The sequence below is a fragment of the Acinonyx jubatus genome, chromosome X (assembly GCF_027475565.1).
Source record: "Acinonyx jubatus isolate Ajub_Pintada_27869175 chromosome X, VMU_Ajub_asm_v1.0, whole genome shotgun sequence".
NCBI lineage: Eukaryota > Metazoa > Chordata > Mammalia > Carnivora > Felidae > Acinonyx > Acinonyx jubatus.
The window spans coordinates 61,347,244-61,362,530 of NC_069389.1; the positions used below are offsets into that span (position 1 = coordinate 61,347,244).

Consider the following 15,287-nt stretch of genomic DNA (forward strand, 5'->3'; position numbering starts at 1 on the left):
TGTGGTGATGGATGGTGAATACCCTTATCATGCTGAGCACTGAGTAATGGATGGAATTGTGAAATCACTATGTTGTACACCTGAAAGCAATACGACATTGTATATCCATTGTACTTAGATAATAAAGAATATATAAATAAGAATTCTTGTGACCATTGAAAAAGATATTCTACTTTACATATAGTTAGTTTATCCCTACTTAATAAAATAAGCCAAAGATCTTACCATTTGAAATACATCAGAGCCTTCATCAAAATCTACCATAGCAAAAAATATCCTGTTGGTAAATGCACTGGAGTATCGCCAGGAGTTTGCCAGGATCTGAAATTCTTCATCAGCTTGCCTAGATACAAGCAGATTTGTGAAGATAAAACATAAAACATTTTTAAAAGCAATCTAGTTTGTCAGCAGTAAAACAGAGCCAAAGAAGCCATAGCAGTTTTTCCAAAGGGGGGAAATATTTTTAAGAGAGAAAAAGAGGGGAGGAAAGGAAGGAAGAGAGAGAGAGAGAGAGAGAGAGAGAGAGAGAGCAGTAAGGCTCTGCTGACAGGGTTAGGACAAACCTTGGAAAAAATTGCCACTGTTTTGCCATGAGAGAAGGCTTATCCTAAGTGCTAGGGATTTCAACAGAAAGTAGTTACTCGACTCAGCTTCATACTTTGTGCCTGTTTCTTATTTCAAAGCTCTTTAAGTAGTCACTGGAAAAATACAGCTAAGTGTACAACAGCTTTTTTAATACTCTAAATTACTTAAGTGTTTAAAGACAAGGTTTAAGTATTTCCAGAGAAAGAAGGCTATAATAGTAATCCATTTTATAAATCTAATGTGTAACATGCTAGTTAGTAAATAAAAATACAGTCATAGGAATTATTAGGGTGAAAGATAAGAAGAATCTAGGGAATTGAGATTAAGTGAAACCTCAAGTCACGTTTGACTTTTCCCTTATTGCCCAAATGTTTTCAGTTTCCAAGATCTGATCATTCTTCATTTGCAATTATCTTTTACTCCATCCCTTCTAATTAACTTTCATTGGCACCAGCTAAAGTCAGATCCTTAATATTGGACATTAGAATATTAAAATACTGACTCTAGTTTCTCCTTCTCCAATCCTTCTTCTTATACTGCAATATACATCAGTCTTCCTAAATTACTACTTTCCTGAAACTCCTACTCTTCTCAGAAACCACTATTGCTTTTCTACTACCTTAGAACAGTCTCTAAGCTTTCACTGGTCATTCAAGGTTCTTTATCATCTAGTCCTAATAAGGCATCTAGCTTTTAGGTAGCCTTACTACTAATCAATCTAAAACAGGATTTCTTAATTCCAGCACTTTATTTACCACTATCTCTGTACCCTTGCACACATTTTTATTTGTAACCAAAATTTCCTACTTCTATCTAAATCTGATCCATCTGTCTAGCCTTACTTAATACAAATCCTTTCTTCTTCAGGCCAATCCCAATCTTCCTATTTTAAGTCCTTCCTGAAATCTTGTAGTATTTATTATGTACATAATCCATTTGCTACTTAATTATAAATTGCCTTATATTGTCAGCTAAATTTTCACGTGTGGAATTCATTTCCCTAGCCGTATTATAAGGATAGGCATCTTACACTTCTCATCCTGATAGCACCAAATATATAGTATTATACACATTGCTGTTAACTTTTATTTTTTGAATGAGTTTAGGAAAATGTGAGCTAATATTAAATTTGGTACTATAGAAAGTAAGATACTAATAAACACTTGTCATTAATTTGCATTTAATACAGAATTATGAAAGCGTTTGTGTTTGTTTCCTGATTTTTTATATACTCTTGATTGCTGAGTAAATTATTGAACTAAGAGTGATTTTAGGGGACGCCTGGGCGGCTCAGCCAGTTGAGCATCTGACTTCAGCTCAGGTCATGATCTCGCAGTTCGTGAGTTTGAGCCCCGCGTTGGGCTCTGCACTGACAGTTCGGAGCCTGGAGCCTGCTTTGGATTCTGTCTCCCTTTCTCTCTGCCCCTCCCCCACTCACACTTGGTCTCTCTCTCTCTAAAATAAGTAAACATAAAGGGAAAAAAGTGATTTTAGGGGCACCTGGGTGGCTCAGTCGGTTGGGCATCTGACTTCGGCTCAAGTCATGATCTCGCGATTCACGGGTTCAAGTCCTGCATTGGGCTCTGTGCTGACAGCTCAGAGCCTAACGCCTAATTCAGATTCTGTGTCTCCCTCTCTCTGCCCCTCTCATGTTCACACTGTCTCTCTCTCTCTCAAAAATAAATAAAAAACATTTAAAAATTTTTAAAAAAGAGGGCCGCCTGGGTGGCTCAGTCGGTTGAGCGTCCGACTTCAGCTCAGGTCATGATCTCACGATCCATGAGTTTGAGCCCTGCGTCGGGCTTTGTGTGGACAGGTCAGAGCCTGGAGCCTGCTTCCAATTCTGTGTCTCCCTCTCTCTCTGCCCCTCCCCTGCTCATGCTCTGTCTCTCACTCTCAAAAATGAATAAATGTTAAAAAAAAATTTTCTCCAAAGAAGACATCCAGATGGCCAACCGACACATGAAAAGATGCTCAACTTCACTCATCATCAGGGAAATACAAATGAGATACCACCTTACACCTGTCAGAATGGCTAACATTAACAACTCAGGCAACAACAGATGTTGGCGAGGATGCAGAGAAAGAGGATCTCTTTTGCATTGTTGGTGGGAATGCAAGCTGGTGCAGCCACTCTGGAAAACAGTATGGAGGTTCCTCAAAAAACTAAAATTGGAACTACCCTAGTTGCATTACTAGGCATTTATCCAAGGGATACAGGTGTGCTGTTTCCAAGGGACACATGCACCCCCATGTTTATAGCAGCACTATGAACAATAGCCAAAGTATGGAAAGAGCCCAAATGTCCATCGATGGATGAATGGATAAAGAAGACGTGGTATATATATACAATGGAGTATTACTTGGCAATCAAAAAGAATGAAATCTTGCCATTTGCAACTACGTGGATGGAACTGGAGGGTATTATGCTAAGTGAAATTAGTCAGAGAAAGGCAAAAATCTTATGACTTCACTCATATGAGGACTTTAAGACACACAACAGATGAACATAAGGGAAGGGAAACAAAAATAATGTAAAAACAGGGAGGACAAAGCATAAGAGACTAATAAATATGGAGAACAAACAGAGGGTTACTGGAGGGGTTGTGAGAGGGGGGATGGGCTAAATGCGTAAGGGGCACTAAGGAATCTACTCCTGAAACATTGCTGCACTATATGCTAACTAATTTGGATGTAAATTTAAAAGTAAAAGAAAAGAAAATTTTAAAAAAGGAGTGATTTTAGATTTTATGTTTATTCATAACATCTCTTCAAATATAAGTACTATGGGACCAATTACCTTGACTATCTCTTAACTCTAGGGAGAAAAACCTTTAAGAAAAGATAGAAGTCTTGGGGTAGCATAATGTATATTCTAAAAAAAAAAAAATTGTCTATTCCTTCACATAGGCCCAGGTTGTCAGAATTTGGAAAGCCTTCAAGATTTTATTAAATTAGTTCCTCACAGGGTAGCTTTGTCATTTCATTTAAAGTGAATTCCCAGACCACACACACTGATCTCAAATATAAGTTAAAAAAAAAAACAAAAAGCTAAAGCTGTTCTATTTTTCAGTACTCACTATTTGTACTTTTGTTTAAAGAAATATAGTCCTTTTGTTTAAAGTCCTTTTGTTTAAAGAAATATCAATCTTTGTTCCTAAGATCATTCAGAAACAGGAAAATAAAATCAATACACCATTGTTTGATGAAAGTTTAACTGAGATTAGTCACCATTTCCACGGTTTATAATCACAACAAAATAATCTAGAAAAAAGAAAACATCTCTAAATCATACATCTTTATTTTCTAAAAATGTTCTCTTGTAATTCCAAATTTGGATATAGCTACCATTATTGCATTAATAATTATCTCTACTTTTGGGTAAACCAGTTAAAAATGTTGGAACTTGTTTCTTCATAAATGAGAGAATACTTGCTTTACTTACCTTCTGGGGTTGTTGTATAAAATAAGAGTATGAAATTGAAAGCACTTACAAATGATAAAATACTACATCAATGCTACTAGCATACATTTGTATAAGTGACACCAATTTACAAGACGATTATTCAACTTTTACGTTATTCCTATCATGGCTACCAGAATACTTTATCCTTGTTTTTTGTTCCCCCACTAATGTGGGAAACTAAGAAATACTGTAAAAGGGCAGTAGTATTATGTGTTACTACAGACATCCTAAGTAAGATACAGACATTAATTGTTTATGTACCCACTGAACCAATTTGGTTCTTCTGGGATTGAGAAATGGTTAAAATCTTATGTTATTTAATTTTAAAGTATAGTTGAAAGTTCATACTTGCACACAACACACTGTCTGTGAAGTTGGAGAGCAGTGAACATGACAATAACGGAGTAGTTTCTTGGTGGGGCTTTAACAAGGCGACGAAACTTGTCTCCATTCATTCTTATTACGGGTCTTTTATTGGTCCACTCCATCAGTTGACTAACCTTTTCTGATAACACCATCTAAAAAAAAGGGAGGAGCATAGTGTTAATGCTCTCAACTTGTCATCTGAAGTTCCTTTGAACTAAGCAACTTAAAACCAAGACTAACAAGCAGAGGTACGTAGAAAATGTGAAAGACAGAAAAATAGAATCTACTAATTGGAGCTGATTATGATAATTATTCTTAAAATTCTATTATTTCATAATGAGATTTAATAAGATACTATACTGTTGATGTGAATTACTTATTATTTACTAATAAATAAAATATAAAATCATAAAACCTTTCATTTACCAAAGATTCCAAAGAATGTTAAGTTAAACCAACCAGCTACTTTTTGTATAAGATGTTGCTTCTCAAAACCAAAACAAAACAAAACACAACTATAAAGAAACTGGAGTAGTTAAAACAATCTCAAAAACAAAGAACAAAATTGGAAGAATCACTCTACCTGATTTTAAGGCTTACTATATAGCTACAGTAAGCAACGCAGGGTGGTACTGATAAAAAAGAATAGATACATAGATCAATGGCATAGAGACAAGAACCCAAAAATAGACCTATAATAAGTATAGCCAACTGATTTTTCACAAAGGTGCAAAAACAACTCAGTAAAGGAAGGAGAGCCTTTTCAGCAAACAGTGCTGGAGCAACTGGACATCCATAGTAAAAACCACAAACCTCGAACTAAACTTCACACTTTATACAAAAAACTTAAATTGGATCACATGCTTAAATATAAAAATTAAAACTATAAAAAATCTTAGGAAGGGGTGCCTGGGTGGCTCAGTCAGTTAAGTGTCCAACTTTGACTCTGGTCATGATCTCGCAGTTCATGAGTTCAAGCCCCGCGTTGGGCTCCGTGCTGACAGATTGGAGCCTGGAGCCTGCTTCAGATTCTGTGTCTCCCATTCTCTCTCTGCCCCTCCCCTGCTCCTGCTCTCTCTCTCTCTCTCTCTGTCAAAAAATAAACATTTAAAAAATTAAAAATTTTAGGAAAAAATAAAAAAGGGCGCCTGGCTGGCTCAGTCAGTAGAGCATCTGACTCTTGATCTCGCAGTTGTGAGTTTAAGCCCCATGTTGGGCATAGAACTTACTGAAAAAAGACTTTTTTAGGAAAAAAAATAGGAGAGAACATTTAGGATCATGGGGTAGTTAAAGAGTTCTTAGACCTAAAACCAAAAAGCACGATCCATAAAAAAGAAAAAAAAAAGATAAACCTCATCAAAATTAAAACTTTTTCTCTAGGAAAAACCATGGTAAGAGGATGAAAAGACAAGCTACAGAGTGGGGAAAAATATTTTAATATCATGTATTTGACAAAGGATTAGTAGCTAGAATATAATTTTAAAAACTATCAAAATTCAACCGTGCCAATACCAAAAATCAAATTACCTCATTAAAAATGGGCACCTGGGTAGCTCAGTCAGTTAAGCGTCTGACTCTTGATTTCAGCTCAGGTCATGATCTCCCAGTTTGTGAGACTGAGCCCCATGTCAAGCTCTTCATGGACAGCACAGATCCTGTTGGGGATTCTCTCTCTCCCTCTCTACCCCTACCCTGTTAATGCTCATTCTCTTTCAAAATAAACACTTTTTAAAAAAATGGACAGAGAACCTGAATAGACATTTTTACAAAGACATACAGATGGCCAACAGAAACAGACAAAAAATGCTCATCACTAATCATCAGGGAAATGCAATCAAAACCACAATATTACCTCACAACTGTCAGAATAGCTAGAATCAAATAGACAAGAGATAACAAGTGTTGGCAAGGATGTGGAGAAGGAACCCTTATGCACTACTGATGAGAGTATAAATTAGTGCAACCACTGTGGAGGTTCTCAAAAAATTAAAAACAGAAATACCATATGATCCAGTAATTCCACTCCTGGGTATTTACACAAAGAAAACAAAAGCACTAATTCAAAAAGATATATGCACCCCTATGTTTACCATAGCATAATTTATAACAGCCAAGATATGGAAGCAACCTAATGTCCATAGACATATGGATAAAGAAGACATCTAGAAAAATGTTGCTATGGCCTATGTTACAGACTTTACCACCTGTGCTCTCTTCTAGGATTTTTACAGTTTCAGGTCTCATACTTAGGTCCTTAATCCATTTCGAGTTTATTATTATGTATAATGCAAGGAAAAGGTCCAGTTTTCCCAACACCCTTTGTTGAAGAGACTGTCTTTTTTTCCATTGCCTCCTTTGTTGAAGATTAATTGACCATATAATCATAGGTTTGTTTCTGGGCTTCCTATCCTGTTCCACTGATCAATGTGTCTATTTTTGTGCCAGTGCATACGGTTTTGATTACTACAGCTTTGTAGTATAACTTGAAGTCTGGAATTGTGATACCTCGAGCTTTATTGTTTTCAAGATTGCTCTCGCTATTTGGGGTCTTTTATGGCTCCATACAAATTTTAGGATTGTTTTTTCTAGTTATGTGATAAATGTTGTTGGTATTTTGATAGGGATTGCATTAAATCTGTAGTTGCTTTGTGTAGTTTGGACATTTTAACAGTATTTCTTCTTCCAATCTATAAGCATGGGATATCTTTCCATTTATTTGTGTCATCTCCAATTTCATTCATCAATGTTTTATAGTTTTTAAAGTACAGGTCCTAGATACTTCTTTCACTAGCCCTCTGTCTTCTCTAGTATGTGGTTTTATAATGGAGCTTCTCTTTTCACATTTGAGTTGAAAGCTTTCATTTTTTATTTTAATTTTGTAACTTATTTTTCATTTTTGAGCTAGAGTACGTGAGTGGTACAGATGGGCAGAGCAGGGGAGAGAGAGAATCCTAACCAGGCTCCATGCTCAGTGTGGAGCCCAATACAGGGCTTGACCCCGTGACCCTAGTATCATGACCTGCACCAAAATCAGGAGTCAGATGCTCAACCACTGAGCCACTCAGGCGCCCTGAGTTGAAAGCTTTCTTGATCAATGTAAAATCTCTAGTACTGAAGAAACTTCTTCCTTAGGGTACCTTTTATCCATTGTCTACAGCCCATTGTTTGGGTACTGAAAGCTATGGCTCAGAAATAAAAATTTTGTTTTTCTACAGCATCTACACTAAGTCCCACTATACATTCCCCAGATACCCTTTATTTTCCAAAGACATAACCTTCAAAAGAATTAAAATGTTGCCCATGCCCTTCAGGCCCTTCATGCCCTTCTATTTATTAATATTTTATAGTTATTGGTAAGATCCACAAAGAACTATAGTACAGAAAAGTAGGTGGTTTATCAAATGAATTATTCAGAAACTACAAAAAGCAATTGATTTGGAAACAACTATTGCAAATAATTTTTCCACTAACAGTTTTACAAAACATTTAAGAAAACATATCCATTCAGTTTTTAATTTGTATTAAATACATTTATTCACAACAAAATACAGGGTTGTTATGGAAAAAACTAAATTTATAAGGAAAGACTTTTACAATCAAGTAATTTTCCTCCTTCTTGAACTACACTATATTCTACTCAACTGAAACAAAAAAAGGAGCAATATTATTCACAATTAAAATACTTACCAACAAAGTTAAGTAAGCTTGAACTCTCTCTTCTCTGGAAACATTTTAATTAGTATGGCCACAAAATAATCCCACTAACAGGAAGTCAATTAATATCTCTAATCCTGTTAGTAATAATCAAGTATGATGAATATTTTAGGGCTACGAAGGATTAAGAGAGCCAAGAAAAGGCAGCGACACAACAGTTTCATTTCACTCTACCTGCTTGCATAATATTTATCTAAGTTAGCTCTAGTAAATTAGACTAAGTCTTAACAACTACAAATTCTCCTACTATCCCTGAATCTCTCTCATGAAAAATAGCATACGGGAATCCATTATCATTTAAAACTAAAATCTGATCCTGCCGTTAAGATTTCTTCTGAATTTCAGAAGTAATAAAGCTAAACATCACCAGTCTGAATTCCTCTAAAATGCACCTCCCTTTCCCACAAAGCTTATCTGATTGTATCTGTGTTCTAGACCATCAGGGTTTATTCATAAAATTTCTTGCTATTTTCAGCTTTTTGTTAATCATCCACTAGTTTTCAGACATTAGTGAAATCAAATTCCTGGTTAAGGAATACATTTCCAACTCCATCACTAAATTAAGAGATTGAACAGATCTGGAAACATATCTGGAAGATAATGACTGAAGGAAAGAGACAACAAGCAGAGAAGAGAGCATTTTTTTTTGAGAGAGGGAGAGTGTTTGTGTGCACACAAGTGGAGAAGGGGGAGAGGAAGATGGAGAACCTTAAAGCAGGCTCCACGCCCAGCATGGAGTCCAACATGGGCAGCGGGAGGGGGCCTCGACCTCAGCTCCATTTCACTATGTTGAGATCATGACCTGAGCTGAAATCAAGAGTCACATTCTTAGCCAACTGAGCCACCCAGGCACCCCTGAGAATGGAGCATTTTTTGATCCTTAAATGTCATCTGCTCCATTCTCAGTTAACCTAATTTCTGGACAGGGCTAAAATACACCTCTGTCCCCTCTTCTTGATGTTTTAGTTTTTGGGGGTACCTCAATTTGCTTTGCAACTGCTACTAGGCCTTTGGTTCTTAGTAATAAGCTATTTTCTAAAGAATCACAAGGGTTGGGGTGCCCGGGTGGTTCAGTCGGTTAAACGTCCAACTTCGGCTCAGGTCATGATCTCACGGTGCGTGAGTTCAAGCCCCGCGTCAGGCTCTGTGCTGACAGCTCAGAGCCTGGAGCCTGTTTCACATTCTGTGTCTCCCTCTCTCTCTGCCCCTCCCCTGTTCATGCTCTGTCTCTCTCTGTCTCAAAAATAAATAAACGTTAAAAAAAAATTAAAAAAAGAATCACAAGGGTTGAGCATCTGACTTCAGCTCAGGTCATGATCTCCTGGTTCATGTTTTCGAGCCCTGCATCAGATCCTCTGTCCCCCTCTCTGCCTCCCTCTCCCTCCCCCACTCATGCTCACTAGCTTTCTTTCTCTCTCTCACAAAAATGAATAAACATTAAAAAAAGAATCACAGGGGTTTTTCACGTGGCAATTTTATGTGTCAGTTCTCAAAGTAATGTCAGAGAATGTAGAAGTTTTCCCAACAATAACCTTCCTTGTCAAAATATGTAGTACTTCTATTTTCTGAATAATATTCGTAAAAATATCACAAAGATATCAACTGAAAAGTAATTTACTACCACAGAGGAACACAATCTTATTTTCTAATATTAATCTAATGTCCTCTATATGCCAGGTACAGCATTAAGCACTTTACAGCCTTCATCATTTAATTTTCACAATATGCATAGAAATAGGCATTTTTGCATTCTACCGATAAGGAAAATGAGACTAAGAGTAACTGGCTAAGGAACACTTGGATTGCATTAACATATATGCTTTTTAAATTTTATAAAACTTTTTGGAAAACTGAGAAAAGAGGGGAGATCTATTTGTCATCCTAGCATTATTATAATCATTTTTATTAGGCTTCAGTATGCTTTGTGCATTCATTGTTTTCCATATTTCATATTATTTCTCTGTTACAGATTCCCAGAAGTAGATCAAGATATATAGATCATTTTATCAAAGGTCATGCTTACTCATTTTTATCATGCTGCCTTCCTAAAATGACACCAGATGCAAGGACAAACAATTTTCCTTCTACTAAAGGGAAATACAATTCATCAGAAAAATAAAATAAGTCATTTCAAAAGGAACCTTTGTGGCCTAGTAGAGAGGAAAGGGTTTGGAGTCAGACCTGGGGTGAAATCCCAGCTCAGTCTCTAGAGCTGTGCTTCTTTGGGCAAGCTCACATCTCTCTTGTTCAACATCAGTTACCTCTTCCCTCATCTTTCTAAAGGGATTAGAAAGGGTTATTGTGAGAATTATAGATAATGTATATAAACCACAGTGCCTGGCATGTAGAAGCTATTGAATAAATATTATAGAATAAGTCAATGTTCCAGTGAAAACACTGTTATGAGTGTAAATAATCAGATAAGTAGGGTAGCATTACATTTAACAACAACCAGGAGGAACATGAGAAGTGATTTTTAATTATATTACCTTAGGAAAAGTGTCTTTTTAAAAGGAATACTTAGATTATAAGACTGGACATCACCCTAAAGTTTAAAGCCACATCTATTATGATGGATAGACCTGAGATTAAAAAAAAAAGAGTGTGGGGGGGCCTGGGTGGCTCAGTCGGTTAAGCGTTCGGCTTCGGCTCAGGTCATGATCTCACGGTTTGTGAGTTCGAGCCCCGCGTCAGGCTCTGTGCTGACAGCTCAGAGCCTAGAGCCTGCTTCGGATTCTGTGTCTCCCTCGCTCTCTGCCCCTCCCTCACTCATGCTCTGTCTCTCTGTCTCTCTCTCAAAAATAAATAAACATTAAATAAATAAAATAATGTTTTCAAAATTGACAAAAAAAAGTAAGTGTTCTGCAACAGAACACGTATATTTTTTAATTGTCTCTAAGTAGTATCACAGTTATCTTTTTTAAACAGCTTAAAACATCCTCAGTTACAGGGGAAAGGGGTAAAAACTAAACCATCTTTACCATCCTATATTAATTCCTTGTTTACTGATGAGAAAATCCAACTTTAGGTTGTGAAATCTAAACAAACTGCAAGTGAAAGAACAGATTCCTGACTCTAAATACACACAATTAATTAATTAACTTGATGTTTATCAAGGACCTTTTTGACATTGATGGATGCCAGGAAACAAAAATTAATTTAAAAGTATCTGTATTCAAGATGATCACAGACTATGGGAAAGACTGATATATGAACATGATTATGTGATGTGCTGAATTCATCTCAATTCACCTGGGGGGACTAGGAAAAGCTTGGTTGAGGAAGATAATGTTTGAGCTAAGACTTGAAGAGTAGGAATCCTCAGGTGAATGAGGGGGTGGGATGAGAGAAAAGGCAAATACTCCAGAAGTCCAGCAAATACAGACAGTTGCGAGAAAATACAGAAATATCAAGGAAGGCAGATAATTCAGTATGACTAGTACAGTCATAGTATAGAGAGGAGCTTGGACTGAGATGAGCCTGGAACAAGCCAACCAGGCACAAGCTACAGAAGCCTTTTTATACTTTGCAAAATAGGTTTAAAAGGCTTCCAGATTTTCATGTTAGCATCTCTGGCAACACTACGAAGGATTGGTTCAAGGAAGGATGGGTTCAAAACGACCAGTTAGGCAGTATCACAACAGATTTGCAAGAGTGGTAAGGGTCTGAAAAGTGGGCAGGATGGGAAGGAAGTTGGAATCTGATTCCTTTTTAAACTATTTTACTGAGATAAAATTTACATAACATAAATCCACCAAGTTAATCATTTTAAAGCATAGAATTCATTGCTGATTCCTTTTCATTTATTTATTTTTTTAATTTTTTAACGTTTATTCATTTTTGAGGGACAGAGAGACACAGAGTGCAAGCAGGGAAGGGGCAGAGAGAGAGGGAGACACAGAATGCAAAGCAGGCTCCAGGCTCCAAGCTGTCAGCAGAGCCGACGCGGGGCTCGAACTCACAAACTGCAAGATCATGACCTGAACCGAAGCTGGACCCTCAACCAACAGAGCCACTCAGGCTCCCCTGCTGATTCCTTTTTTAAAAAATCTATCTTCTGGGGCGCCTGGGTGGTTCAGTCGGTTAAGCCTCCGACTTCAGCTCAGGTCATGATCTCATGGTTCCTCTCCCCACGTCAGGCTCCATGCTGACAGCTCAGAACCCGTAGCTTGCTTCAGATTCTGTGTCTCCCTCTCCCTGCCCCATCCCCGATCCCACTCTGTCTCTCTCTCACTCTCTCAAAAATAAACATTAAAAAAATTTTAAAAATAAATAAAATTTAAAAATCTATCTTCTGCTAGGCACTTCTGCTTCTATTTCAGTGAAAGATTAAATGACTAAATGGAATTTAACTGGTAGAAATAGTAGTTTTAAAAAATCTTTACTTTTCTTATTTAAAAAGGAGTAAGTAGTTACTGTAGAAATTCAGACAATAGCAGTATATAATGTAAAAAGTTAAAGTGTTCCCCTAATGAACAATCCCAACTACCCAGAGATAGCCACTGTTAAGATTGTTGTGTATCCTTACAAAGGTTTCTCTATACATACATACGCACTTATATGTAGGTTGGTGGTGGGGGGCGTTGCATAAAAAGCACCTGAAATGTAAAGTATTTCCTGGGGCACCTGGGTAGCTCAGTCGGTTGAACGTCTGACTTCGGCTCAGGTCGTGATCTCACAGTTTGTGAGTTTGAGCCCCGTGTCAGGCCCTGTGCCTAGAGCCTGCTTCAGATTCTGTCTCCTTCTTTCTCAGCCCCTCCCCCACTCACACTCTGTCTCTCATTTGACTATGAATAAACATTAAAAAAAAATTTTTTAAAGAATTTATAAAAGTATTTCCCTGCATCTTGTTACCCACGTAAAAACAGCTTGGAATCCCCCACCCCCCCAAAAAGCCTGTTCACTTCACTATACATTTGAAAACTGTGTTTTTTTAAATTTTCTGCCAACCTAATAAGTAATTCACTTTAACTTCCTGGCTTCTTTTATCGAATAGTTCAAATATTCAGAAACAGAAAAAAATAGGCTCCTTTAAATTTTTTTTTTAAATTTTGTTTAATGCTTATTTATTTTTGACAGAGAGAGAGAGAGAGCATGAGTGGGGAGGGGCAGAGAGAGGGAGACACAGAATCAGAAGCAGGCTCCAGGCTCTGAGCTGTCAGCACAGAGCCCGACGTGGGGCTCGAACTCACAGACCGCGAGATCATGACCTGAGCCGAAGTCGGACGCTCAACCGACTGAGCCACCCAGGCACCCCTAAAATAGGCTCCTTTAAATTCAGCTCAGTTGACAAGCATCTGAGACGTTTAAATGGTATTTTAAAAGTGTGTGTACAGGTGTTGTGTACTAGAGGAAGCACAAAAAAAAGTTCCTGTACTACAGGAACTAGCATAAGACTGACTGACCTAGGATTTTAGTCCTTGTTCTGCAACAAATAGCTGTTTAAGCTTAGGACTCAGTTTTCCTCATCTATAAAATTAGAGAACATAAATAATATAATTGTTAGTAATCTTGAAATCTCTAAGAGCATATGGCTCTAAGTCACAAATGTTTCAAAACACAATGTTAAAATGCCTTTGCTTGCATTGCTTAACGGTAAGTAAAGAATATTGTATGTCCTCTTCTTGCCAAAGCCAGTAAATTCCACAAAGAGGGAATCTTAGTTTTGTTCACTTACGCATATCAAGCTCCTACAACAGTACCTGGCATATTTGATATTGGCAAATGATTGAAAATGTTTTAAGAGCTTCCATCCCAGTAAATTGCTTCGAATCACTTATTTGGACAATGTCATAATCCTGGCATAGTTTTAGCTTTTCAGTTTAATTCTCACATTCCTGAAGCGAAAATGCTACAAACATATAGCTCTTAGTCGTCTAGAAAGGAGTTGCATCTACGGACTGCAGAAAGTCTACCCCCCGACCTAAAGTCAAACTTCCCTTAGCACCTGATGGGGCCCATACTGAAAGTACTGTCAACACTCGCAACTATGTACATGCACAGGCCTAACGAAGCCAGATTGTCATCTACCCCACCCCTCTCAGACTCTACATCCCCAGAAGACAAGAAGTTACAATTTCTTCTCTCGCGAACCCCATAACTCTTAAAAACGGTGAAAATGGAGCCACCAAAAGACACAGAACCCTTGGGGGAAAAGGAATAGGAAAGAGTACAGACCCTCTCAAGCCCCACTATTTGGGAAAAGCCCGTGTTGTCGCAAACAGCGTCCTCACCTCCTTCTTTCTTTGGGCAGAAGCTGAGGGAACCCCGTAACTGAGCAGCAGCGCCACCGCCATGTTCGCGGAGACACACCAAAGACACCAACGCGCTGCCATGTTCGCTCCTCTCCCGCTGAGAAGCTAAACTTTCTTCGGGCTCGGTCTGAGGGTCGGGCGTGAGAACAGGCGAACCAGCCCCCTGTCCCTCCTCATTGGTCCAGCTTAGCCCTTTTGGGTGACCCTTCACATTACGTCACGGCGCTCTACTGCTAGACGCCCGCTAAAAGACGGTTCACTTCTAATTGGTCTCTGTTAGCCAATAGAAAAAGGATAATCTGGTGGTTTTTCATTGGTTTGCTAAGAATGATTAACCGCCCCTTTCGTTTACGAAAAGCTGAGACATTTGATGGATCTTCACAGGCGCATGCGCAGTTGGGAAGCGTTGCGGGGTGTTTTTTGTTTTTTTTTTTTTCTCCCCTAATCCAAAATGGTTTAAGGTTGCTGAAATGGAGTCTTTTCCCCGCTGATTTAGAAGTCCTTGAAACCCACTTTGTTCATGTAATGTTCCAGAGAAAGTGGGCCCAGCCACGTGAATGTTAGCTATCTTATTCCTCATTCTGCCTGTAAAGCTTTTCGAATCAGATGAAAATAGTAAAGGCAGGAAAGCAGAAATACACTTGATATCAATGAGGGAGATTTTTAAAAGAAAATGAGTAAGAGCTTGTTGAATACTTTCTGTGTCCCAGGAACTGTGCCTTGTCCTCTGAACAGAGTGGACGTCAAAGCTATTTAAGTTTTTTTTTCATGAAAATGTTAAAGTTAACGTTCTTAATTTATTGCTTCAAAACACCAACAAAGACTTAAATTTCAGTTTATAGACAACAAATGCCGTCTTTTTTGTTATTCTGTTTGGGAGATGAGCGCGAAACTAAGGTTGT

General features: G+C 37.8%; 1 protein-coding gene across 1 annotated transcript in view; it reads right to left on the bottom strand.

Moving 5' to 3' along the window:
- Positions 1–14,643, bottom strand: part of MAGT1 (magnesium transporter 1) — a 58,943-nt gene extending 44,300 nt beyond the window's left edge. The window contains exons 1-3 of the mRNA XM_015084280.3: positions 14,365–14,643; positions 4,400–4,569; positions 226–343 (exon numbers count right to left, since the gene is read on the bottom strand). Of these exons, the coding sequence (XP_014939766.1) occupies positions 226–343; positions 4,400–4,569; positions 14,365–14,466 (390 nt within the window). The 5' untranslated portion in view covers positions 14,467–14,643. The remainder of the gene's footprint in view (positions 1–225; positions 344–4,399; positions 4,570–14,364) is intronic.
- Between the last annotated feature and the right edge of the window lie 644 nt (positions 14,644–15,287).